Source organism: Mus musculus, chromosome 10, assembly GCF_000001635.26.
Source record: "Mus musculus strain C57BL/6J chromosome 10, GRCm38.p6 C57BL/6J".
NCBI lineage: Eukaryota > Metazoa > Chordata > Mammalia > Rodentia > Muridae > Mus > Mus musculus.
Window position 1 is genome coordinate 44,307,731 of NC_000076.6, and position 21,843 is coordinate 44,329,573.

Below are 21,843 nucleotides of genomic sequence, written 5' to 3' on the forward strand. Positions count from 1 at the left end.
AATTTAAATAATAAATACAAGCAGTATTTGAATTATAGCCTCCTAGAATACAAACAGTTAAGAAAAAAAATCTACACAGTTATTTCAGAATGCCAAACAGATTATACTCATGTTAATTTGTCAGAAGGTATCTTAATAGCCTGGGATCTATGTACATCCTAACAGATTGGTTATCTGTGTACTTCCATGAGGAGATCTGGTTGACATGTGTATAAGTCTGTGTTTAGGCTGATACACTGATTACCACTTGATGATAGATATATTAAGGGAGTATTTAGTTTCATTGAAATAAAAAGGATTAGTTTTATAGGCGTATCAACGTTTAATTTTTGTCATCCCTTTGAAATGTAATTTCTTATTTGTTAGTCCTTTATCTTAAATATGCGCTACTTAAGAAATTTTTTACATTTTTGTAAGTTCTAAGATTGTTGTCTTTCATTTTAATATATTTAGGAAGGTTCATGGAGCATCTTATAAATAAATATATTAATGATCCATTATCTAAAAAGGAAATCTGAACCATGTTTTTGTTTTGTGATGTGGTTTTGTCCCTTTGTTCTCCTCTTTCCTTCCCTTCTTCCCTCCCCTCCCCTCACTTCTGCATGAATGGGGTTTTGCTGCCTCCAGATATACCCTGGACTGGCCTGTAACTTACTGTGTAGCCCAGCTAACCTTGAACTCTTGGTGACATTCCTGCCTTAGCCTCCTAAGCTCTGGGATGATAGGCTAGAACATAGGCATATATTGTTTAAGATACTTGCAAATGAATCTTTGTATTGGAATGTAAATTAATTCATGACTCTCTTTAAGAGAACAGAAATGAATACTGCTGCTTTTCCCTTAGAATAGCAGGAAGCACTTCCTAGATGTCACAGCCATTCCCTCCCTCTCTGTGCTGTGCACTTCAGCATTGCTTTCAGCTACCACTGCTGTCCTGCCAGGTATACATGGTTATGTTAGGGCCATCACATTTATAGTTTCTCTTCTAGTTCTGTAGCTCAGCACTTGGTCTGTATGTGTGTGCAGTCGTTAGAGTGATCTGTTTGGCTCGTTCTTGAAGCTGTATTCTTTTAAATGTTAATGTAGTGTTTTCCTTTTTGAGATGGGGTCACATAAGTTACCTGGCTCTGCCTGGTGCTTCTGATCCTCCTGCACCATTTTCCTAAGTCTGTAAATAAGGGCAAAACAGTGGGCTTTATGTCCTTTTTAAACCAGAGGAATTTGGTATATAAACAGACATTTAACCCGCTCTTATAAAAGTTCAATCTTCTAACCTTCTGGTTGTAAACTTAATCATGTTTAGTTGGAATATGATTTTATATTTGTTCAAATCACCATTAAATGACAAATTGTATTAAGATCAATCCTGCTTACGTTTTTTGGTGGTTTGGTTTGGTTTTGGTGGTACTGGTGACTGAACCCTGACCAGAGACTTAGAGTTTCTGGCCATTCTAGCCATTCTCCTGTCTCAGCCTCCCATCTCCCCGTTGGTAGAGTGGGATTTCATGTTCCTGAGCTACTGCTTTTATGGGGTTCTGAGGATCTGACCACGGTCATCCAGGCTTGCTCAGCAAGTCGGCTGCCTCCCCATCTTTTTCTACTTCTATTTAAAAAGCAAATAAAAATGTGTATGCTTGTGACATGACCTCAACTATGTACCTCTGGCCAGCTGGCCTGGAATTCACTATGTAAGCCAGTTACGTAGTTCCTCTGCCTCCCGAGTGCTGAGATTAAAGGCATGTGCTTAAATTATTTTTAGTTCTATGTACTAATGTGTATTTGCATGTTAGTATCCTCAGAAGCCACAGTGTCTGATCTCCCAGGAGCTGGATTTACAGATGCTCGTCACTCCTGTGTTGTGGTGCTGTGAACAGACCTTGGCTTTCCTGGAAGAGCAGTACACGCTCTTAACTGCTGAGCCATCTCCAGCCCATTCTTGCACTTTTGAAGCAACTTGTCTTCTGAATATGTCCTTTGGAGTCTTGTCATTTCTTCCAGAGTTCTCTCCTTCCTTTTTCTTAGTCTAGTTCTGCTTATCCTTTTTGAAGATGAGATTGTTTTTCTTTTTTGAGACAGTCTCACTATATAGCTCTGGCTGGATGTCCTGAAAATCAGTATGTAGCCAAGGCTGCCCTTAAACTCACAGAGCTCTGCCTGCCTCTGCCCCCCCAGTGCTGCGATTAAATTCATGTGCCACTACACCCAGGTTTAGTTCTGTGGGAATTTTTTGGTTTTGGTTGGTTTTAATTCTGAAGAGAACAGAAAAGGGCAGCTTACAGATGACTAGCCACCATGTGAATGTATGGAATTGAATAATTATCTTCTGTCTCTCCAGTTTCCCAGTACTGCACACTGGGAAACAGACTTTCCTCACAAATATCTGAGTTTCATTTACTAGCCTCTGCCTCGCTCAGTTATCTTTGTGGGATCTACCTGGTCAGATGACATTTTTCGTTCAACATTAAGTAGTTAATGCCATTTAATGTGTTAGCTATCTCTAGGTGTTGCATAAAGTTTTAAACAAGTGATAAATTGTTTGTACTGGGAATTTCATGACTTCAAATCCCTGTCCCCAATCATGGCTTCATTCTTACTGTCTCTCGAACTTTTTCCGTCAAGTCTCCATTAGTTCCTGTGGTGACAGTGAACTGTGACTTCAGCATTCTACATATTAAAAAATGTTTCTTAAACGGAAGAAATAAACACTAGTTTCTTGTATCTTATTGTATGACTTTATTACTTTAGAAACTATAGAGAATTCACAAATATTTTATGTATAAATCATATTTACATATTATTAAACTATGACAATATTTAACTAGGACTCAAAGAATTGCCAGATTTCTGGATACTAGAAATGGCAAATGTGCAGTTATAGAAGAATGAATAAATGTGCGAATTTCAGATGCAGCAAAATGAGATGCATTCTGTACTTGTTTTGTGTTTTTTAAAACAGTTTTCTGCTGCTCCTACTACTAATTAAGTGCATAATAATTTGAGAGATTACACTCTCTATACTTTGTCCAAATTGAAAACTTTTTGAGTCTACTGGTCCTTCTGACTTTGTTTTTAATTATTCTGCAGAGTCTATGTCAAACCCTGACCTCAGTGAGTCCTAATGGCTGCCCTCCCCCACAGAGTTCTAGTTCAAATAGCAGTTTCCAGACGGTCCTCTGGGATCCAAGTGGATTCTTGGGCTTTCCTCTTAGCTCTTGCCTTTGTGATCTTTAGGGTATTAAAATATCCCACCATGTGTTAAATTGAAGTAAATATCTGCCGGTCTAATTCTAGATTTCAGTCCCATTGTCATGGTAAGATCTTGAATATTTTGTAGGAATCTATAGACAACTGATGTTTACTTATAGCTCCTTAGATGTGGCCTTGTAGAAATACTTGTCTGCATTCACTTAATCCTTTAAAGGTGGTTTGATATATAAGTGTTAAGTACCTGATAATCTCATTTTTCACATACGTTGTGAAGCATAAGCAATAATTGCCTGCCTTCAATAAGGAGAAGAACAAAAGAGAGGTGTGATGTAGGAAATGGGAAGAGAAAAGACAAGAGAGCTGAGGCAAAGGAAAGATCTTATATTCTAATGAGCGTCATCACTGTCTTTAGTTCTGTTGTTTCCATGTGCCATGCTCAAGAGAATATACCATGAGGTTCAGATATTTGAGTTGTAAGTGAGTAATATGGGAAATATTGGGTTTGTCTCAAATTTTATTAACCTCATTTTTCCGTTAGGATTCTGATTAAAATTTCTTTAGGGTTTATCATGAGTATCACTTATTATTAAAATTTGCTGAATAAAGGACTAGAGGGATGTCTCCGTGGTTTAGAACACTGATCGCTCTTGCAGAGTACTTAGATCCTGTTCCCAGTACCCACGTGGCAGCTCACAATCATCTGTATCTCCAGTACAGGGGGGGTTGGTTGTCTCCTCTGACCTCTGTGGACACCAGGCATGTGCATGCTGTTATACATGTAAAACAAAGCAGCTTTACACATGAAATAATTTAAAAAGTAATTTCTGAATAAATGTTTAAGAGAAAGGAGGAATGTGTGTGCATGCACACATGTGTGAGCATATGCCTGTTTATAAGTGTATCACATACAATAATAAGCAAATGCCCACCTTCAGTAAGGAGCAGAACAAAAGAGAGGATGCATCTGAGTGCATCCACATGCAGATGCCCGTGGAAGCCAGAGGTGTTGGACAGTAGGTAGCTGTGGCCATGCCACCTGATGTGCGTCTCTCCAGCCCCCATCTGATTTTCCACTCCGGTGCTATTTGGTGCTTCTCTTTGATGCTGCTTTCCACCAGCAAAACATCTGTGTGTTTTTTTCAGTTCAGGACCACTTGTCTTAGCCCTCTCTGCCATTTGAGGAAATGGGATATGGGTAGGCAGAGAAGACCTGAGCCACCAAGCACTAGTAGTGCAAATAAAAGGGCCGGTAAGACACTTTAGAAATCTTGGTTATGTGTGAAGTGAAGGAGAAAGCCTATTTGTTTTTAGATGCAGAGTAGTTGAGCAAACCCACTTTCCACACTCTTTTTGTCTGCTGTTTCCATTCTTTTGTGGTAGTGAATGTAAGATCGTGAACTGTTTGTAAATTAGGAACATCTTTTCGAGGGAAATTTTCATGCTGCCAGTATGGACATACTAAATGAAGTACCAATAGAAGGGGATTTTCTTAGAGAGATTATTATAATTAATAAAATTATGTAATGTCTTAGACCTGGATACTCTTACATGCATTATCTTGTGATTCCTTATAAAGATTAAGTAAACGTTATCAACTGTACAAATAAGGAAATGAACTTAACTATTAAAGAGGTGGGACCAGGAATTTTAGCCTAGATTGCCTCTGATTCCAAAATGAAGGCATATTCCATTACATCTGGAGGTTATTAACTCTGGCTACATATTGGAGTCATCTGGAGAGCTTTGAAAAAGTACTGGTGCCAGTAAGGGGGGCACTGTAATTGATCTAGGGAACATCCCATGCATTGGTGCTTTTAAATGCTTCCTAGGTGATCCCAGTGAGGGGTAGCCCAAGAAGGATTGCAGCTCATTCTACAGCTGCCCTGGCCACTAGTGTGTCTTTGCCTGCAAACATTCGTCAACAATCATCAGTGTTGCTGAACTGACATTCTCTTACCTAACATAAAGAATTTGTATTAGATAAAGAGACGATATCTTATATAATAAACACTGAAAAGATTTTACTGACCAGGGCTGTGGAGGTGGCTTGGAAGTTAGGAGTACTGGTTGTTCTTCCAGAGAACCAGGGTTCAATTCCCAGCATCACATGGTGGCTCACAACCATCAGTAATTCCTACTCTAGGGGACCCTACACTCTCTTCTGGCCTCTGCAGATGCCAGACATGCACATGGTGTCCAGATGAACATGTAGGCAAACTCCCATACACATAAAATGAAGTAAAAACAATTTTTAAAAGTTAGAGTGACCATAGTATGGGTTATCCTTGCCTTTAGTCTGTACAAAACTTAAAAGTAAATTTATGATTTTGTCTTTCTTTAAGTTGCCTCCTGAGTGAAGTGAAGTGTGTTTGATTCATTGTTCAGTTTGTTTCTGGACCTCATCTCAGGATGTGACAACACTCATTGAGACTGAGAGAAAGAACACTTTCTCAACACATGGTGGATCAGGTCATGAGATTCAGTCTGTACTTTGTACAGGAACACATTTAGATAATCAGAGATGGCTCCATAAGTCTTTTTAAGGACCTTTATTTCTCTCCTCTTCTCTTCTCTTCTCTTCTCTTCTCTTCTCTTCTCTTCTCTTCTCTTCTCTTCTCTTCTTTCTTTCTTTCTTTCTTTCTCTCCTCCCTCCCTCCCTCCCTCCCTCCCTCTCTCTCTCTCTCTTTCCTCCCTCCTCCTCCTTCTTCCTTCCTTTCTCCCTTCCTTCCTCCCCTCTTTCTTTCTTTCTTTCTTTCTTTCTTTCTTTCTTTCTTTCTTTCTTTCTTTCTTTCTTTCTCTTCTCTCCTCCCTCCCTCCCTCCCTCCCTCCCTCCCTCCCTCCCTCCCTCCCTCCCTCCCTCTCTCTCTCTCTTTCTTTCTTTCTTTCTTTCTTTCTCTTTTTTTGGCTAGACATGGTAGCCAATTTCATTTAATCCCAGCACTCCTGCACATATGTACACACATACCCATAAACATAGACTTAAAAAACAATAAGCCAGCCAGGTATGGTGGCACATGTCCTTAAACCAGCACTTAGGAGGCAGAAGCAGGTGCATCTCTGAGTTTGAGGCCAGCCTGGTCTACACAGTGAGTTCCAGGACATTCAGGGCTACAGAGAAACCCTGCCTCCAAATAAATAAATACATACATACATATATAAATACATAAATAAAACCATAAATTGAGCAAATAGGTTAATAAATACTAAGTTTTGAGGCAGGGATGATGGTTGTGATGAGAACTGTCTTCCATATGCTTCATCTTTGAACACTTGGTTCCCAGTTGGTGGCACTGTTTGGGGATGGTCAGGTGGTTCAACCCTGCTGGAGGAATCATGTTGCTGGGGACAGACAGATGTTAAGATGATGTAGCCTCACCCAGCTTCCAGTTGCTCTCTCTGGTTCATGCTTGCCTTTGAAGATTTGAGCTCTTCACTACCATGTGGCTACTGGCTGCCATGCCTCCTCCTCATCCTGGACTCTTGCCCCCTGGAACCATAAGCTCAGAGAGACTCCTTCTTCTGTAAGTCATTTCTGGTCATAGTGTTTCATCACCACAGCAGAAAAGCAACTACTCACTACTCAGGCTCTCATGTGTAGTCCTGGGGCCTGGACCAGGCTGGCCTCAGACTCCCTAGTCATTTCTACCTCCTAAATGCTGCATTAAATCACACTTGCCTGGTTTATTTGTCAAATTATGTATATGTTTGTAGATCTGCATGTGGGTATGTGCATTTGCGTTCCAGTGCCCATAGAGGCCAGAAAAGGGTATTGGATACCCTCACCTAACATTCAGGTGGTAAGTTCTGGGAGTAGAATTGCGGTTCTCTGGAAGGACAGTGTGCACTTCTTACCGCAGAGATTACAGGAAGATGTGACTCTGGGTGAAGACCATTCTTTCAAGTGTTGTAATGTGAACACACAAGAACAACAACATTTGTTACTAGCCTGTGATGAAAGTTTTGATGTTTGAATCTTCAGCTTTCCGGTAAATTTGAAAGAAATACTTTTTCATAAGAGCACTTGCAGTTCTTCTGAAGGTCATGGTAAACATGAAGTAAACTTGGTGTCTGTCTGATTACTTTTTCTTTCAGTACTATCATGATGAATATGTGTTCTTACCATTTGTACTTTGTAGAAGAAACTGAAGGACAGTTGTAAAAGCATCGTGCTTGGGCCTGGGGAGATGGGGAGATGGCTCAGTGGGTAAGAGCATGCTCTGTAAGCACCAGGTCTTGAGTTTGAATCCTAAGAGCCCACGTTAAAAAACAAACAAAAAGCAAACAAACAAAAAATCTTGCCTGCAACTCCATTGTGGGGTGCAGAGAGGGGTGCAGAGACAGGAGGCTTGCTAGGGCTTATGACCTCTGAAGGAGTTCCAGGTTCAGTGAGAGGCCCTGTCTTAAGAATAAGGGTGAGAAGTGCTTGCTGATAGAAGCCTGGTATGGCTCTCTCCTGAGAGGCTCTGCCAGACTGAGCTCTGGGGTCCCGGATGGAGGAGTTGGAGAAGGAACTGAAGGAGTTGAGAGGATTTGCATCTCCATGGAGGGAGCAACAGTGTCAACAGACTAGACCCCACCCCCTCCCCGGGAGCTCCTGGGGACTGCACCACCAACCAAAGAATAACACGGAGCTGCCCATGGCGCTGGCCACATATGTGGCAGAGGGTGGCCTTGTTGGATGTCAGTGGGAGGAGAGGCCCGAGGGCCTGAGAGGGTTCAATGTCCCAGTGTAGGGGAATGCCAGGGCAGGAGGATGGGAGTGGGTGAGTTGGGGAGCACCCTCATAGAGACAGGGGGAGGAGGGGAAGGATAGAGGGTTTACGATGGGGAGACCTGGAAAGAAAACATTTGAAATGTAAATAAAAAAAAATCCAAGGGGGGAAAAAAAGAATTCGGTAGAGAGGGTTCCCGCAGGGTGCTGGGATGTGAGAACACGTGTGCCATGTCTCACACAACACACCTCAGTTGTCCACTGGCTACAATCATAGGCATGTACCACCATGCAGGGTTCACGGACAGATAATGTTCTGGATAAGCGCTTCTGGGTGCTTTGTTTTGGTTTTGTTTTGTTTTGTTTTAATTTTAAACTGATGAGTGTCTGCAAGGACCATCATTACAAACTTCCGGTATAAAGACACCTGGTTGCACCTTCTCTTAGCGCTGCTGTTCTTTGACTTTTATTCATATCTTTTAATAACTATAAAAATAACTCTAGCTGGGTGTGGTGGCGCATATCTGTAATCCTAGCACCTGGGAGGCAGAACCTGGAGTGTTGGTATAAGTTAAAGCCCAGCTGGCCTACCAGTGGAAAATACAGATTTTATAAGGATGTTTAAGAGTAATTAATACAGATTCTTTGTGGTTTTAGTTTTTCATTACATTTAATGTGTGTGTATGTGTGCATGTGTGTTAGAAGGAAGAAGAGAACCTGCAGGAGTTGGATTTTCTCCACAGTGTGAGTCCCGGGATGGAGCTCAGGATTTCATTCAGTCTTGGTGACTCATCAGGCCTGCTCAGGAGGCAGAAACCACGCAGTAGACTGAGTGGGTAAATGTGTAAGTCTTATAGAGAGTGACTGTTAGTTATGAGGAAGCTCTGTGTGCTACTTAGGGCTGGGAGGAGAAAAGCCACACCTGGGGTTCACCCTCAGTTGAGGAGTGTAGTTAGCACCCTGGGTTAGAGAAGCTCATCCCGGTATCCAGGCCCAAGTGAATCTGTAACCCACAAGTAGCTGAGTAACAGTAGGGACCCAGAAGGCCCTTTAGGGCCTCCACTGTTTATAGAAGCTTTCCGTGTGCTGACATCCGCGTGCCTGAGAAGACTGCACAGCTGGCCATATGACAGGAGTGACGTCTCCTTTACTGTCTTTAGCCTAGTGACTCTGATCTTTCTCGTGGCCGTTGGGAACTACAGAGGAGCCTTTCGCTTAGCAATCTCAGCACACTCTGCTGAGAAGTCTGTTAAATGGTTGGTGTTGTAAGACCCGGCCATACTGTAGTGCATAAGTTAAAGCGTGAATTGGAAGCTAGGGTGGGTGGGGCTCCTTTCTCTTAGTTTGCTTATCATCTTTCAGTACCCTGTGACTGGTTTCCTTCCATCAGCATTTTGGGTCAACATAGTTACTTGGCGGAGCTGTCCTATGTATTGTAGTATGTAGCAGTTTTCCTGGCTTCCATCCACTAATCTCTAGGCATACAGACAAGTTTTGACAATAATGTCTCCAGACAGTTACCCAATCTCTCCTGCAGTCTTAAATCTTCCCTAGTTGAGAGTTAGTCTATTTTCTGGGTTTTTTTTCTCTCCCTCTCCCTCCTGTTGGAATCCGAGTAAATCTATGTTAATGTAGACTTGCTTTGGGGATTTGCTTTGCAGCGTCTTGAGTCAGGATCTTGGTATTCTAGCTGCCCTGGATCAAGGTAGCCACAAGCCTGTAATGATGATCCTCATGCCTTTGTCTCCAGCTCTGCTGGAGGGCTTTTTGTTTGTTTGTGACAGGGTCTCAAGTAGCCTAGGATGCCCTCAAACACACTATGTAGCCAAGGCTAGCCTTGGAATCTTGATCATCCTGCCTCTACCTCCCATGAGTTTTGATTATGGAAGTGTGCCATCATGCCCGGGAGCCACAGTAAGGGGAGCAGTTCTGTCCCCAAAAGTTTTCCTCTGACCTCACATGTGCAGTGTGGCATGTGTGCCTCTATTTATATATTCACACATGCTATCATACACAATAATAAATTAAAACAAATTAAAACTTTGAGCATTTCTCCAGAGATGTCTCCAAGTACATAAATGGCCTTGCAAGCACATGTACAGATACTCAGTTATTACAGAAATGTAAATCCCAACCACATTCCATTCCTATCTTGTACTGACTAAGAAGTCCATATAAAAAACAAAATGCAGCCGGGCAGTGGTGGTGCACGCCTTTAATCCCAGCACTTGGGAGGCAGAGGCAGGCGGATTTCTGAGTTCGAGGCCAGCCTGGTCTACAGAGTGAGTTCCAGGACAGCCAGGACTACACAGAGAAACCCTGTCTCAAAACAACAACAACAAACAAAAATGGCCAGACATGGTGGCACACACCTTTAATCCCAGCGCTTGGGAGACAGAAACAGATGGCTGTCTATGAGTTTGAAGCAAGCCAAAGCTGCATAGTGAGACTGTCTCTCAAAAAAACAAGCAGGGCAAAAATGACTAGTGCTGGTAGTGGCAAACATGGATTTCAACTCTTTGACCTTGCTTGTGGGAACGGAGAATGGTTCCACTTTTGAAAATAGTTTGGCAGTTCCTTAGAATATTTACCAAGTAACAGTTAAACGGCTTTGCCATCCGACATAGAGATTTCACTCTTGGGTCCACCAAGTGAATTGAAAACATTCATACAAAACATGTACGCTGATGTTCTTAGTAATGTGATTTACGATAGCCAAAAGTAGACCTGACTCAAATTTTGTAAGTCAACACAGTTTTGTAACTCTATACCACTGAATGCTTATTGCATCATAAAAATAACTGAAACTTTTAAGACTACATATCACAAGAACAAACTTTGAAAACATCATACTGTGCATGTGTGTGTGCATACATGTGCACAGAGCAAATGTATAAGACCACATACTGTATGAATGCATTTGCAAGAAAATGACCTTTGAATGTACTTAGAAAAGTGCTAGACTCTCTACAGTCTATGATCTGCAAAGTATAACTTAGTACCGTTTTAACTGAACCTAAAAAAAAAAAAACCTTTAAAGTGTAATCAGTATGAAATTGAGCTGCAATTGACATTTCACACATGCACGTTCTAGATATTGTTACCCACCCTCTCTCCCCCATGTGCTGTGAATTGAGTCCAGGGCTTTGTACACTTTAAGCAAGCCAATTCAACCAGGGGATTACATCCATCCCTGCTTGACAGCCCCCACCCCGTATGTGTGAGTGGAGAGCTAGGGAACGCCTGGAGACAAAGTCCTTCATTGCCTATAGAGTGCCAGTTAGGCCAAGTGCCTGGCCCGGGCACAGGCAATGTCTCTTCCTCTCTGGTGCTGGGATTAAAGTGGGCACCACCACACCCGGCATTTTTGCATAGGTTCCAGGAGGCTGAATTCAGGTTCTAGTGCTTTCAAGGCAGGTTCTATACAGACTTTGCCCTAACACCAGGTTCCACATTTCTTTAAGCTCTTCTACACTGTTGTAATATAAGTGCTGACTAATATTTAAATCGTGCAAGTTTGTTCTTACATAGATTAGCAGCAGAGGTTAGACCAGAGGCAATCTGTCTCTACTGCTGGCCTTTGCCTTGATAACAGAAGTAGTCCCATACCTGTCGAGGGTTTATCTTGAGAGGAAAAAAAAGATGTTAAAGATTAATTTCATATCTTCCTTTTGTTAACATTAAGAGAAAAAATTGTAAACACTGTCTTAATGCTTCTCAGAAACTTCTGAGTGGCTAAGACTTTACTGTCTTTTTATGAGCTAATCTGTTATGATGTTCATTCTTAATAACAGACTTTATATCATTTCAGACAGATTTGACCAGTTTTGGGCCATCAACCGGAAACTCATGGAATATCCTCCAGAAGAAAATGGATTTCGTTATATCCCCTTTAGAATATATCAGGTAGGAAGTAACATTACGAAAAATGTTTTTGAAAGCTTTAGACATCATTTTGAAGCACTGTGTCTAGAACCCTTCTGTCTGAATGGGAACTTACTAGTATCTGGGTTTGCATCAGGTTTTCTAGCTCCGTCTTTTGCTGGTAGTAGAATTGGAGGTTGTGTTGCAGTGACTCATAGTTGCTACTGGTTATGTCCAATGTTCTTGCTGATTCGTCTACCTGCTACAGTTTACCTGTAACCCTGAGATAACACATGAAGCATGTTTGAAGACTATTTTGCTGAGAGAGTTTCAAGTAGCACAGACTGGCCTGGAACTTACCTAGTGAAGGCTGGCCTTGAACATGTACCTCTGCCTCTTAAGTACTGCAACTATACCTGTGGTATCTGGGTCTACACTGGAAACCCAGAACTTTGTGCTTGTTAGGCAAATACTTTGTCAGTTGAACTGCATCCCAAGCCCCAAGGCCTTTTTTTTTTTTTTTTTTTCCATTTTTTATTAGGTATTTAACTCATTTACATTTCCAATGCTATACCAAAAGTCCCCCATATCCACCCACCCCCACTCCCCTGCCCACCCACTCCCCCTTTTTGGCCCTGGTATTCCCCTGTACTGGGGCATATAAAGTTTGCAAGTCCAATGGGCCTCTCTTTCCAGTGATGGCCGACTAGGCCATCTTTTGATATATATGCAGCTAGAGTCAAGAGCTCCGGGGTACTGGTTAGCTCATAATGTTGTTCCACCTATAGGGTTGCAGATCCCTTTAGCTCCTTGGCTACTTTCTCTAGCTCCTCCATTGGGAGCCCTATGATCCATCCATTAGCTGACTGTGAGCATCCACTTCTGTGTTTGCTGGGCCCTGGCATAGTCTCACAAGAGACAGCTACATCTGCGTCCTTTCAATAAAATCTTGCTAGTGTATGCAATGGTGTCAGCGTTTGGATGCTGATTATGGGGTGGATCCCTGGCTATGGCAGTCTCTACATGGTCCATCCTTTCATCTCAGCTCCAAACTCCGTCTCTGTAACTCCTTCCATGGGTGTTTTGTTCCCAAATCTAAGGAGGGGCATAGTGTCCACACTTCAGTCTTCATTCTCCTTGAGTTTCATGTGTTTAGCAAATTATATCTTATATCTTGGGTATCCTAGGTTTGGGGCTAATATCCACTTATCAGTGAATACATATTGTGTGAGTTTCTTTGTGAATGTGTTACCTCACTCAGGATGATGCCCTCCAGGTCCATCCATTTGGCTAGGAATTTCATAAATTCATTCTTTTTAATAGCTGAGTAGTACTCCATTGTGTAGATGTACCACATTTTCTGTATCCATTCCTCTGTTGAGGGGCATCTAGGTTCTTTCCAGCTTCTGGCTATTATAAATAAGGCTGCTATGAACATAGTGGAGCATGTGTCCTTCTTACCTGTTGGGGCATCTTCTGGATATATGCCCAGGAGAGGTATTGCTGGATCCTCCGGTAGTACTATGTCCAGTTTTCTGAGGAACCGCCAGACTGATTTCCAGAGTGGTTGTATTACTAGGTGTTGAGACAGCAACCCAGATGGCCTTGGACTCTCCTACCGTAGCCTCCTCAGTGCTGGGATTATATGGGTGCGAATAGTGGTAGAAATGGCCTGATGTGCATTCCCCTACACAACACAGAACAACACCAACAGCACTGTAAGCAAACAGCATCCTTTTCATACTTGATTTAGTACTGCTGTTATTCTTTTTGTTTTTACTGAGTTGTTGTTGTTGTCGTTGTTGTTGTTGCTGCTGCTGCTCAAGATGGGTCCTGGGCACCCTGCTGTTTCTGACAGAAGCATACATACATCAGGTCTGGGTTTGTTGACTGATAAACAGTGATGAAGTCTCATAGAGATCACCTGTCTCCCCAAGGAGCGTGGTATTTGCTAATTCAGTGTTTGCTCCTGCACCTGAGGAGAGTGAGTCTAGATGGGGAGTCATCAGGGCTATAGACAGTGTCTGGTAGTCAGGCTTACAGAAAGCTGACACAAGGTAAAGATAGGATTCTGCTTGGTGTGTCGCCAATGTTAAATAAACCTTGAGGGCCTGCAGGGGTAGCTCAGTACTAGAGTGCTCCGTACTAGCAAACATGAGGTAGGCCTTGGATTCAGTTGCTGATGCTGTAAAAGTTGTATTGGTCGTATTTTAGGAGGCAGGGTACCTACTCTAATGACAAATCATTTAATAGCAGAAATTGAAAGCAAGAGTTAGTATTGCAGGTGTTATTTTCAAGGCTTCTACGTTTGCAAAAACAGAGTTCTGTTCATGCTCAGTCCAGTGTCTAAAATGCCCTGTACGTAACACTGTTAACTCTTATTTTCATTTTCACATGCCGTGAGCTCTCTAGTAACTTACTGTCAGGTATCCCACAGCCTCACAGAGTGTCTAGATTGTGAAATATAATTTAAGAACTATCGTTGCCCAGTAGTGCACGTGTTGGAGAAGAGGCCTTGCTTCCTTGTTTATTTTGTTTCAGGGACAGTCGTGAGGTCAGGTTATCCTCTCATGCTTTGCTCTTACCACCCAGAAGAGTCAGGTGTGGAGAAGGTGTGTGGAGAGCGAATGTGTCGGGGAATAGAGAAGAGATTGTCCTTTTGTTTTGGAGACAGGGTTTGCTTTGGAGACTAGCCTGACCTGGAACTCACAGGCTTTCATATAATAGCATTTTAGGTGTGTATTACCACCTCGACTTGAGAGAATGGTTTTTATACAGTTCTGTCATCAGATAGAAAGTGGGAACTTAGAGAGCTCTCAGAACTAGCTTCACTAGGCCTGGCTGCCAGATGGGGGTTCTGTGAGAGCCAAGCTTCCTGCAGGCCTTTCCTGTGTGGGGGAGGGAAAGAGCAGGGCACTTTATTGTTTCTTAGTTGCTTACAAGCTTTTCTTCCTTTCCATTCTGGTTCTGGGTTGAATCTGAATAAATCTGAATAAAAAGTATGGTATGTAAGTAAATACCAAAATTTTAGATTTATAGGTTTTTTTTTTCATTTTTTTTCTTACATTTTTTAAGTTTTCCTTTTATGCTCCGACCAAAGGAAAATGGAGCCTCCATTTCTTTTTCCTAATTATATTCTAGTAGTAGCATCAGGTATGATTGTGATACTCTCTTAGGTGAGCTGTTACTTAGGAAGCATTTTGATTAACACTTAATTTGAGCATCACACACACACACACACAACTTAGTAAGAATATTTAAAGAAAGCCCAGAAGCCCATGTTTAATAGACAAAGAATAATGTTTGCTAAGATATTAGATCACACTGAAGAGACTCATGTCACTTCCCCAGGAGAGTTCAAAGGAAATGTAGAATTAGCAGCCAGACCCAGGTCTGATATGTCAACAACTTATTTCTTGTTTATAAGTTAAGCTTATCATATTTATGTAACATAGTTATCACAATGAATGAGACAGCCTGAATGTAGCTTGGCCAGATGAGCCAATAGGAATCTAGAATTCCATGACTGATGTTGTTCCTCATACACTGGACTTCTGCAGAGATGGCAAGCGCTGCTTTCCATGTTATGTGTTCATCGTGGACTCAGAATGAGTACCATCAAGTGACAGAATTTTAGTGGTAAAAGTCAGATTCCTCCAGAATTCTCTAGCGGTGTTACACACCGTTTCTCTGTCATTTACATAGTAGTCAGTGTGTGAGTTTCAGGTCTGTGTTCCTGAAGTCCAGGTGCTTCAGTATGAGCCAGTGTTCTAGAAATGAGGCTAATGGCAGGAGGTGGTTCCAACATGCAGCCACATGTTATTTAGAATTCCATCCATCAGGAAGGAGATGGTGTTAATGAGGTTACCTCCACGAGGCTCTGTGAAATGGCCACGAAAGGTCTGGGCAGGGATGGTAGGCCTTGCATAGGCAAAGGGACTTGAGAAGAACCTGTAGCCAGCTGAAGGAGACACTGATTTATAGGGGATGCACATCAAGAGGAATAAGGCCACAAAGGAAAAGGTTCCTGCATTGAGGATTTTCCTGTGGTCTGGACAACTGCCAGTCATTGAGTCACTTTGTGCTGTGGCTTGCTTGACACTCTTCCTAGGAAGAATTGAACAGTGTTATTTTAAGTTTTAAACAATAAAGAACGGTTGGAAAATGGTGCCTAGATCCTACGGATGCTCAGATCACCTCTGCCTGTCTTTATCAGCTGTAAAATAGAGTCTGAGTTAGGTTGTCTGTGCTTCGTAATCACCAGAACGCTGATTCCCCCTCCCCCACCCCCTCAATGTTTCAGTATAAAACCATCTTATATATCACTAAAGCCTCATTGATGACTTAATTTGATTGAGAGGTTTGCTTGCCAGTTTTACTTTAGTAGGTCTACTTATCTTCTATCGTGACGCAGTGAAACCTTTAAGAATGTAATAGTTAAGGGAGTTCATAGTACGCGATTATAATCAGAAACTAGGTTGGCTAGGACTAACTTGTACTCCCTCATCTGAGGAGGGGCCGGATTTCAGGCATCAGTGAATTTTCTGAAGTTCTTAACAAAAGTGTGTGGCAAGTGATGACTCCCTCCCTGTGCACAGCTCAGGGGAACATGCCACATAGACTGCGTAACTCTCTTCAGAGAGACAGAAATGGTGCTTCCTTCTGACGCTTCTCCCCTAGTGTACTGCACGGTAGTGAAAAGTTACCTTTCTGTGCTCTTACTGCCTCATATTTTAGTTACTATCTTGCCATTACCTCAAGCAGAGAAGCTAGAGACTAAGAAGAGGTCCTACTGAATGCTTTTTTTTTAATTTAGTTTTAACTTATTTCCAAAGAATATATATAATAATTTGTCACTTATTTTAACTGCCTGTGAGATATGTCACCAAGGGTAGCTGGTGAGATGCCCTTTCCCCACAGGTCTCAGAATTATGCTACCAGAATCTATTTCTCGATGGTTTCTATCTCTTATTTAATATTCTAGTTTACTCTTACTTTTGCTAAGAACTTATTTTTCTCTCTCTCTGTGTGTGTGTGTGTGTGTGTGTGTGTGTGTGTTTGTGTTTGTGTTTGCTTGCATGTGTGTGTGCCATGTGCATGCCTGGTGCTGTGTGAGGACAGAAAGGGCTTTGGGCTGTCTGGAGCTGGAATTATGAGCAGTTGCAAGTCACCACATAGGTGCTGGCAAGGGAACCCTGGTCCTCTGCAAGAGCAGACCAGCTCTCCAGCCCTACAAGTTCTTTTTATTTAATTTTAGCTTTCAATTTTCAGTTAGCTGTGACTCGGCTTATGTTTTCTTTTGCTTGGTGGAGTGAGGTGGTCTCATGTAGCCTAGGCTAGCCTTGTCCTGCGTAGTTCAGGCTGCCCCTAAACTCTTTTTAAGAACTGTAATCACAGGTATGAGCCACCATGCTTAGCTCTATCTCTTTATCTTCATAATCTCTATTGTTTCCTTAAATACATTTTCCTACTTCTTTAATTATTTTCACATTTTTAAAAATTTCATTGTATTAAAAAATAGTTCTGTAAAAGTCCCTATCTAGCTTGCTCAAGTCCAGTGTGTGTGATTTTACAGTTGTCAGCCTATTTCCTTATTTCCTTGCTTGGGTTATAATTTGTATGGTCATCTGACAATTTCAAAAGATTCTTTAAATGCCTAGAATAGTACATCTCTCTGTTCTCTCTCGTGTGTGTGTGTGTGTGTGTGTGTGTGTGTGTCCACGCGCGTATGTGCTTGCTTGTGTTGCATGACTAAAGTATGCAAACAACCAGTGTATAAGCTGGCTTTCCTTTTTATATGAAGATAAAGTCACCACAGACATGAGTGCAGTTCTGTTCCGTGTCTGTTTCTTCTAGATTACCATTGATGTGTTGGGGCCTTTATACCAGTTCAGTTTCTTATTTCTAGATTTTCCTATTCAATTTTTTTGACTAACTTGTTTGCTATTGCTGTTGTCTTCTAGTAGCTATGAAGTTTTAAAACTTTTTTTCACTGAGTAAGCTTGATGTCTGACCAGATAAATCCTAGGACAGACAAATGACAGTTTTCTGAGAAAGAACTCAGCCCCATTCTGGCCCTTCCTCTAGTGACAATGCTGCCATGATCCCAGGCCGAGGACGCACATGGCCCACTGGGAAGCTTTGGCCTGAGGTGGAATCTCAGAAAGCTAAAGTGGGATGACGTCTCTGGAAACAGATGTTCCCTGAGCTGTTGCAAGAGCAAGTTAATTTTAAGAAACACTGGTTAGTGTTTTAGTTTTCTTCTCTTGTGTGAAGAACCCTGACAGAAGCGTCGTTTGGGAAGGAGGAAGGCTTCTGACTCGCAGTCTAGGGTTCAGTGCTTCATGGTGGGAAAGTGAAGGCAGCTGATTGCATCACATCCACAGTCAGGAATAGAGCCGTGAGCTCCTGCTGCTGCTCCTACCTCAGTTAGAGCAATGAACCCAAACCCCACAGGCATGCCCAGAGGCCAGTCTCCATGGTGACGGCCCATTCTAACCACAGCAGTGTTCTCCTTGCTTGGTGGAGAGGTCATGTGATAGGCCGACACTCCATTACTGAAGAAGGCATCTCTACTACCTCTAAGGCTTGATGAATGGATTTTGTAGAAATTTGGAGAAAACGATAAAGATGAAGTGTTTCCTAGAGTTTTTTTTGTTCTTGTTTGACTGGAGTGAGGAGTTATTTTAAGACAGTGTCTGACTGTAACCCTGACCAGCCCATAAGTTGCTGTGTGTTGGCATTGAGCTCTGTCTCTGGAATTGAAGGTGTACATGCCTGGCTGCTATCTCTGTTAATGATTTCTAAAGTGCAAAACGTTCCACTGAGTACTCGACCTTAAGGATAAGAGTCGGGCTGGAGAGGTGGCTCAGCAGTTAAGAGCACTGGCTGCTCTTCCAGAGGTCCTGAGTTCAATTCCCAGCAACCACATGGTGGCTCACAACCATCTGTAATGGGATCTGATGCTGTCTTCTGGTGTGTCTGAAGACAGTGACAGTGTACCCACATACATGAAGTAAATAACTAAATCTTTAAAAAAAAAAAAAAAAGGAAAAGGAAAAGAATAAGAGTCTGTCATGTTAGATGCCCAGGGATTGCCTTCTCTACCAACCTGCAGCTTATAGCTAATGCCCCTACCCTGGACAGTCTGAAAGAATAACCCTGTAGCATGGAGCATGGCCGTGGTTAAAATAGAGAGGCTTCAAGCCATGCAGGACTGGGATCTCAGGCTTGGAAAGCAAGTTTCAGGACAGAGCAGGCCAGCTGTTCCCAAGCTGTGGTTCACAATCCTATGGGGGGGGGGGGGGTCACATATCAGATAGCCTGCATATCAGATATTTATATTACTATTCATAACAGTAGCAAAATTACAGTTATGAACTAGCAATGAAATGATTAAATAGTTAGGGGTCACCACAACATGAGGAACTATACTAAAGGGTTGCAGCATTAGGAAGGTTGGGAAACACTTGGGCACTTATGTCTCATTTCTGGATCTTCTTCATCTAAAAAACTCTGATTGTAGTATTTTGTTACTGTGGAGATGAAATGCGCCTGCTTCACTGTAATGTCTCAGAATGCTTGGTGTGGAAAAGAGGTACAGATGCTATCTAATCAGCTGTGCACTGGGCAAGTTGAGTTACCTTAGATCATACTATTGTTGCAAATTAATGTTTGTCAGGCTTTCTGTATTTCTGGCGAGTGGAATACGTGTGATGAGTTGTTCATGACACGAGGCTGTGTGTGCGCTGCTGTATTTGTAGTGTCTACCACAAGCAGCGTAAGCCTGTGCTTCCGTTTCCTCTTTCTTTCCCTGCAAGTCCGCAGACTCGGGACTCTGGAGTAAGTTTTGTTCACTTTCTTTGACTCACTCATTCTAATGTCCCAGAACAACCTGCCTTAAGTCTCAGCTTTCCATTTGCATCTTACCCCTTCCTCCTCACAGAACTTGTCATGGTTCCTGTAGAACTAACTGCCTGCTGTGTTTCTTTCCCTCCAAACGATAGCTTTTTATTTTGTTTTTGAGACTGGTTTGCTCTGTAGCCAGGGTTGCCTTTGATCTCTCCTGCCTCAGCCTTGTTCAGTACTGGGACCAAGTCCGTGTCCCACCACACACAGCTGGCATATGGATGTTTGTTTTGGTGATAATTTTGATATTATATATTAGCTATCTAGCATCTAAATCACATGGTATTGTTTAAAACTGGACTGTTTGGGGGGCTGGAGTTAAGAGCACTGACTGCTCTTCTGATGGCTCTGAGTTCAAATCCCAGCAACCACATGGTGGCTCACAACCATCCTTAATGAGACTCCCTCTTCTGATGTGTCTGAAGACAGCTACAGTGTACTTGCATATAATAATAAATAAATCTTTGGGCCAGAGTGAGCAGGGCCGGAGAGAGCAGAGGTCCTGAGTTCAATTCCCAGCAACCACATGAAGGCTCACAACCATCTGTACAGCTCAGGCATAAAATAAATAAATAAATCTTTAAAATAAAAATACTGGACTGTTCTATTTTCTTACCTGGTTAACTTCTCTCACAGGGCCTTTAACCTCACCTTACCATCTCTTCTGGCTAATCTTTCCCAATCTTTCACCTGTGCTGTATATAGGTTAATTCTTTGCTCTTATCTTAGGTATTTCTCCTTTGCCATGACAGAAACTAGGAGTCTGACATCTTAACACTGATTTTGACCTAAAAAATGACTTGCTCAGTGTCCAGCTGGTTACCTGCTGCACGACTGAACCTGGGCCTTCGTATCTTCAGCTTTCCCTTGTCCTTGTAATGCAGGCAGTGGTTTTTATTATCTCCCCCAGTTCATTCTGTTGAAGTGTGTGTCGATTTTCTGGATTTAGTCGATTGCTGAGGAAAAGAACTGACTTCCTTTGCATCTTGATAGCTGTTATAGACAGTGTCTTACTGCTAGGAGGGATTGAATAATGATTTTAGTGTCGTTTTAAAACATATCTGAATCTTATATTCTCTGTTCCTTGTAAAATAAGTGGGTAAATTGAGGCCTGCAGGGGGCAGTCCAACACAGCAGGTTTTTAATGTATTTAGTAATCTCAGATGGTTTAGAGTTAAATTCCTTCCTGTGGGGAAAAGTTTGTAAGGGAAGCAAATTATACATGAATAACAGTAATTGCTAACATTTATTTTGTATTTTTTAAGGCCAGGTACTGTCTTAACTATTCTACATGTGTTTATTCCCTTATGTGTTCATATTTTCTATACAGATGAGATCATTAAGAGATACTCTAGGCCCTGATACTCATGGCTTCATCCACCTGGTGATTAGGAAGCCAGGGATTTGAGCAGAGACAGTGGAGCCTCTCGGCAGAGCCTGTTCTCTTTCATGGGCTGTTGGTTCATTTCTTTGGTTTTCTTAGCCTGTCGTTGCTTCTTATTTGAAATTCAGTTTGTACACGTGTATACTATCCCTCCCATTCTGTGGCTCCCAGCCCTCAATCCCCTTTCTTCTAATAGAGAAAAGTCACAAACAGTGTGAAGAAACTGAAGCAGAGCTAAAACTTTGGAACCCTCTCTTCGTTACAGAAAATTTCTATCTACCAAGTAGGCAATTTTTATTGATCCCATTAAGTTCAATTTTAGAAATAGAATGAGTGCCATTGCTTGTATCTATGTATAAGACGATCTGCAGTAACCTTGAAGCCTCAGTCATTAATATGTCATCTTAAAAGGAATTGTAAAGGAAACTCTTTCAACAGTTTCACTAAGAATTTCTTGGTTGTAAGAAACAGTATTGGGAGATGAGGTGATCCAGCAAGGAAAAGCACTTGCCATCTAAGCCTGTTAGCCAGAGGTTAATCCCTGTGACCACCACGTACATGTCACAGCACACATGCACACACACATCCATGCTGTCAGTTACTGGTATGTCTTTCTCTTTTATCATGATAGTTTCACCTCTCCTTTCTGAGAATTTGATTAAAATAGTAAGAACAAGGTCATTTTAAAAAATTGATTGGTGGTACTTATGTTAAATGTAACACACTTTAAAATGTTCACACTGTTGAAAATAGAAGTGTGTGTAGTATT

The 21,843-nt window shown here is 42.0% G+C and overlaps 1 protein-coding gene across 5 annotated transcripts in view; it reads left to right on the forward strand.

Annotated features, from left to right (window-relative positions):
- The window catches only part of Atg5 (autophagy related 5), a 95,978-nt gene that overhangs the window by 39,409 nt on the left and 34,726 nt on the right, over window positions 1-21,843 (forward strand). For 3 of the 5 annotated variants that reach the window (XM_011243108.3, NM_053069.6, NM_001314013.1), the window contains one exon: window positions 11,730-11,824. The exons of 1 other annotated variant lie outside the window; for it this stretch is intronic. In XM_011243108.3, coding sequence (XP_011241410.1) covers window positions 11,730-11,824 — 95 coding nt within the window. Of the gene's footprint in view, window positions 1-11,729; window positions 11,829-21,843 lie in introns of those variants that run through there. One more of the 5 variants, XM_017313783.2, reaches the window with a different exon arrangement.